A 6,245-nucleotide genomic window follows, 5' to 3' on the forward strand; every position below is an offset into this window, starting at 1 on the left:
CATTGCACCAAATTTAGCCTAAGTGTTTGCAAACATATCAGAAAAACAACAACAGCAACAACAAAAACCCGCTTGACTGCAATGCCATCAAGGAGCCAGGGGTGTTAGTGTGCCAGCCTCTGCTCCCTTTCCAACTTACTCATTGATTACTCTTTGCTTCTTCTACCACAGTCACCGGGGAGGAAAAATGAGAATGCGGTGTGAGTCTTCTACTCATAACTTAGTATCCTAATTGTTAGTCAGTGTATTGTCATAAATGGTCAAGGTACCAGTGTGCCCTCTTCTTTAATTGAGCTCTAGCTAATCTCTTCAATTCTTTAGGCAAACCCTCCTAGCCAGAATGTAGAAACAGGGGTAGCCAAAAGAACACAGACTTGTTAGTCTTTCAACTTCATGTTCATATTCTGCTTTTCCTATTTTCTGTCCACAGGAGCTTGGGCATGCTACCTTGCCCTGTCGCTGAATGTGGGCTTCCAACTTTGCATAAAAATAAAGCTAATATTTCCCTATTTAGTGTGAAGATTAATCTGGAAAGTTTATTTGCATTCCAATAAATGATAGCTGTCTTTACTTCTGGGGACTGTCCTTCTAGAGTTACATGCTACATTAAATGTTTAGAATATAGTGAGGGAATCTGTCTATAAAGGATACAGAGCTCCTGATACATATAGATAAGCAGTTCTGCTACTACCACCACCAACTTCATTAATCTTTTTGTAGGTTATATAATACCACTAGTTAAATGGAATGAAATTGTTCTCTGGCTATGTTTATAAAAACAGTTCATTTTTATTAGGTGAATGAAAAGTTAAGTGAGATTTTGCAAGAAAGAGCTTAGAGTCAGAAGAATTGAGTCCTTGGTAGTAATCATTAGGATTATTAGCTAAAATTTTATATTGGCATTCACACCTTGTCTTCATAGTACTTTTAAAACTCATTCTTTGCTAGAGAGAAGTTGTCCTTTAGGTTTTTTTTTTTTTTTTTTACCGTGGTAAATCCGCACGGTGTGAGGATTTACCAGAGACAGAGAGGGGAGCAGAAGAGGCAGATTGACCAAGTACACTGCTGAGGGGAGCAGTGCGTGGGTCAGGAGAGGTCTGCCATGCTACGTGGATCACCTCCAGAGCTGGGCATGGAACTTGCACTAAAGTGGCCGCAGCTAGCTTGAAGTGCTGTGCTTTAACCCACTGCAACACCAAGGAGGGCCTGTCCTTTGGGTTCTATGTCAATATTGAACTCTGGAATTTTTCATTTTTATCTCTAATCATTTCACCCAGTTCCTCTGCCTCAGGTCTCTTCTTCTGACATGACAGCTGTTAAGCATGTTGCTTAACAAAATGCTTTCAGTAGTTGTTTTGGCTCCTTCTAGGTGTTAGTCTTGGCTCCTTTCAGACCCCAATTGTCCACAGATCCTCTAGCCTCCTCTCTGACTGCTCCATCATCTTCTATTCCTGTCTTCAGCTTTTGAGTTTTATTTTAACCTGTTCCTCCTGGTAATTCCCACCTACCTCATACTTCATTTGGTCAAATCTTAAGTCATCAAACAAATATTTGTATTTCAGGATGCCAATTTTCATTATAGTCACTGCTGCTCCAGGAGGGTTGGCTATTTCTAAATCCACCCAGTTCTCCCTGGTCACAAATACTCCAAGTTTAAAAGCAAATCCTTTTCTGCAAACTCAACCCCAAGAAATATCTTTCCTGACTTTTGGTAGAATCTGGTTTCTGTGATCCTGAAGGGCAAGGTTGGTGTACACATCTGCGGTGACTGGAGTAGCTGTCCCCAGCTTTCAGACTGATCAGCCTGAATTTTTACAGCCGAACTGGAAAACAAAACACAGTATGAGCAGCCACCAACCACTGCCCCAACCCCTCAGGGCTTTTGGTGGGGTGTGCGGGGGGCCATAAGCTTCCTAAGAAACAAGACTAATACTTTCCAAAAGCACTAAATGCTTAGTTGGGGCAGCAGACATTCCTCCCAGTTCATGGAGACCTAGAAATTTTTTTTTTTAAGATTTATTTATTTATTCATACAGAACTGGGTACACAGGCCAGAGATGCAGAGGGTGAGAGGTTTCACCAGAGACAGAGTGGGGGGCAGAACAGTCAGATCCACAAGTACACTGCTGAGGGGAGCAGCGGTCGGGCCAGGACAGATCTGCCGCACCATGTGGACACCTCCGGGGAAGGCGGGGATGAACTCATGAGGAAGTGGCTTAAGCTTTTTAGTGCTGTGCTTTAACCCACTGCGCCCCCAGGGAGCGCCCCCTAGAACTTTTTAGAGAGCATGCTACCCCTGCCCCTTACAGACTTGAAACATCTCAGAGTTCTTTGGCAACTAGGTTTCCTTTCTAAGAGCTCTCTTTCTGGCCTCCCATGGAATAAAAGTATCTATTACTATCACTTACCTTACTTTTCCTTTCTTTCTCCTGTTTTTTAGAAAAAGTTTTGAAAAGTCTTTTAAAAAAATTTTCCCCATATTTACATTCCTCTGATGTGAAGTGCTAAGGAATTTTTACATTGCAGAAACTCACCTCAATCCCCATTTCCATCCAGGTTACCCAAAATGTCTGACTTCTGAAAGGCACACTATTTATTCTTATGTCTGATAATATTTTATATGTAGAGGTAGTCAATAACATTTGTCTCAGAAATGAATATAGCCAGTGGTATATATTGTTTTGTATTCACATTGGGCTCGACTGCTGTTCAAAGAATTGACTGTTGAGCAGAATTGAAGTCCACATGGCCAGCACGGCCTATATACTGTAGGCCAGACAGTGGCTGCCTTTTAAATGATACTTGTGGCAGAGCCAATAGCTGCCCATCAGATAGTCACAAGGGCCTAGATCTCCTGGTTCCCAGGGCCATGCAGCTACTTCTGGCCAAAGAACTGTGCCATGCACTACTTTCAGGCTGAGGCTGTTAAGGACAGCCTCTAATCCTTTCTTCCTCTGTTGCAGCAGGAAGAGGCCTCTTTTCCCATAATGGACTTGATGTGGGCAAGGAGTAATTATTGTTTTGTGAAGCCACTGAGATCTTTAGGCTTGTCTGATGCCACAGCTGACATTACAGACTGTGATTAAAATAATCCCGAAGACTCTAGTCCCTGTAACATAGAAGGCATGCAAAAAAAATTCTGCTAAATACATAATTGGATGGCCAAATGAATGTTTCAGGCAGGTGGAGGACCAGGTAGTTACCATGCACGATTGGCATTCTTTTTAGGGGAAACTGTTGATCTGTTTTTAATGGCTTGTATTAACATTTAAAATGACATATTCTTACTTTTCAGTTCAACTTAGTTCACCAACTATTTGCTGAATGCTCAGTATGTGCTATGCTGGGAATTGAGGGAAGAATTCCTATCTAGCTGAAGGGTCTGTAGTACAGAAGCGGAGGATAAACATGTTAACAAATAAACAACGTTAGTAAGCAAAGGTAGAGTCTGAAATAGAGCCTCTAGTGCAGCTTTTCCTGTGTTGCTCCTTCTGACTCTTCCCGTTGAATTGCTACTGCCTTCTCTGGGGCTGCCTCTGCCTCGGCCTTGGTATTGATGCGTATGGCTGCCCTTCTGTTGTGTTTACAGGGGCTGACTAGGCCAACATTGTCTTTACAACTGTACATATGCAATGGCTACTGTTTCAGATTTGTGAGCAGTGTCACTAATGGGGAATAAGCTCAATGCCATCAGTGTTTGGTACAGAGATTTTTTGTGATTCTAATCAATTAAATGGGAGGATTTGCAGAGAGTTGATGGGGAAGTAGTTGTGCTGTGGAGAAAATGGGTACCCAGAACCAAGCTCTGAGTATAAATAAATAAGAATCATTGATCAAGGCCAGAAGAATAGTGAAGACAAAGGAAGGTGATGAGGGATGTTGGGGGTACTAGGTGTCTGGCTGTCGTGCCTGCACTCATTAAGATGCCAATGTGGAACCATGAAGGGTGCTGGGGTTTGAAATACCTATAGGGAGTTAGAATTAAGAGCTGGAATTTGGTGATTGGGAGATTTCACACCAAATCTTTGCCATTCACAAAGGAGCTCACACTCTTTTAGAGATGAAGGATAGAAAACAAATTGAGAAAAGTTTAAAGTGAGAGGTGGTAGAAGAATTTAGTCTTTCAACTTGGTTGATGGTGACCCTGGGAGAGACATAACTTGGCAGTGATCAGCATGAGAGATTTTCCTTACATGAGCACAAGTGAGGAGGTGAGAGGAAAGAGGTGGGAAGGAGAGGGGCTGATTTGGCAGGGATAATCAGAGATGGTGGAGTGGGAATTTCAGAGCCCTGGTGGAATTTCACAGCCTTGGACAAGAGAGAGGAGGAAGTCTTGTTCTGAAGACTGTAACACTGTTAAGGGGAGAGATTCTGGGAGGCTCAGGGAGGATGGGATGCTTGGTAGAATAGAAAACACAAGTGAGAGTGGCAGCCCCAGCGGTTACCCACTTGGGAGAGTCGGGATATTTACTAGCCCATGTGTGCAAAGAAACAGAATGTGCAAGTGATTGGTAACATATGGTGAAGTCCTTGGAGGAGGTTACTGAACATGAAATCATGCTTTAATTTTGAATATGAGTTTTATAGTTAAATAGTCATTTAGTAGGTACACATTTAGTAGCAACACAACAATCCATGCGTTGTATCTCAATTACCTGATTCTTTTTACTCTGTTACCCATCTTCTAATTTTTTCTAAAGATCAATTAGTTGAATTGCTTTTCACAACTCACTTTCAAGGGCTCCACAGGTCTTAACAGTTTCATGTTAGTTGCAGAGACAAAACCCAACAACATTTTTCCTTCCTTACATCTTGGCCACCCCCTGGAAACACCAATTTGCTCATCTTATTCCTTTCTTTTGGCCTTCAGAAGATACAAGCAGAAGTTCCATAATATTCAAACACAACATTCCTATGATGCATGCTTGAAGTAATTATCTGCATTAAAAAATAGAGATTTATCTGATCTCATCTTCAGGTGTGAAAAGGTGTCACATTTATAATGATGTATATTCTGAAATCATTATTATATAATTATAACTCTGCAATTATATTCTGACACGTTGATTTTTTGGAATGCATATCATAATTTTGTAACACATATACATAACAATTGTACTATATTTATACTTTATATTTATAAATATAATAACTTATATTTATAATTCAGGGAAATAATTTTGGCACTTACAGAGACTACAGCCTTTCAGAGAAAAAAATTAACTGAAATGAAAGGAAACTATGCTCAAAAAACCTTTTTTGACTGTAAGAAAATATTCACTATCCTACTTTCTACCCCCGTGTGTGCAGGCAGAAACATGTCACATACAGATCCATGCATACACTTCATTTTCTCCATACAGACAGTTTAGCATAAGTTTGCCTTACAGTAGTCCCATTCTCAGGATCTGTTTCCTCTCTAGCATTTCCTTTATCTTCAGTATGAATTTTGATTTTTTTTCTCCTAAGACTAGCACCTTTAGTTCTGAGCCAACCCTGCCAGCGTCACACCCAGGGGTGGGAGTGCGGCTCAGTCCCTGTGGCGGTTGCTAGGTCACATGTGGCTACAATGGGAGCCCCTTGCCTGCTCGCATCTGTCTGTGCCCCCGCAGGGTGCCTCCGGGCACCTACCTGGAAGGCCCAGGATGGTGAAGTAGGGACGACACTCGGTGAACCCCGAGCTCTGCCTCACGCAGCTCCGCCAGAGCCCCTCATACTGGAACACTGAGGTGACCGGGTTGTCGTACAGGTCCTGGGTGCTCCACATGTCCATCCCCGTGGCGGCGATGCAGCCCGCCAGCCCCAGGACTGACAGGAGGAAGCCCACTACTTGGAAGGTGGTGGTGGAGATGGCCATAGCCCTTGGCCCTCTGGCCGCCACCGGAGAACCAGCTGCCGCCTTGCTCCTGCAGAAGGCGTGGGCCTAGCGCGCTCCTGAGGGGGAGCTGCCCTAATCAGATGGTTTCCCTCAGCTCTGGCTGTTTGCTCACAGTGTTTTCCTTAGATAGTTCAGTTTCACTCTAGGCTCAAGGGCATTATTTTTTCATTAGTTAGGGAAGGGGCCCCAAGAGGCACTTGTGCTGAGCTGCCGAGGCCCAGCTATTTGGAGAGCAGGCTCTTCCTGAGTGGACACTTTGCCCCGAGGCCTGGTCAGCCTCCTCCATCCCAGCTCTGGCTCCACCCAGAGCATGGCCACCCTCTGGAGAAAAAGCAGACATAGCCAACAGCGCTGGGAAGCCCCACCC

General features: G+C 43.4%; 1 protein-coding gene across 1 annotated transcript in view; it reads right to left on the reverse strand.

Annotated features, from left to right (window-relative positions):
- CLDN18 (claudin 18) overlaps positions 1–5,857 on the reverse strand; it is a 15,135-nt gene extending 9,278 nt beyond the window's left edge. Inside the window, exon 1 of the mRNA XM_012724770.1 lies at positions 5,632–5,857. Coding sequence (XP_012580224.1) covers positions 5,632–5,857 — 226 coding nt within the window. The remainder of the gene's footprint in view (positions 1–5,631) is intronic.
- Between the last annotated feature and the right edge of the window lie 388 nt (positions 5,858–6,245).

This window comes from Condylura cristata, unplaced genomic scaffold (genome assembly GCF_000260355.1).
Source record: "Condylura cristata isolate star-nosed mole 26May11 unplaced genomic scaffold, ConCri1.0 scaffold00014, whole genome shotgun sequence".
Classification (NCBI taxonomy): Eukaryota; Metazoa; Chordata; class Mammalia; order Eulipotyphla; family Talpidae; genus Condylura; species Condylura cristata.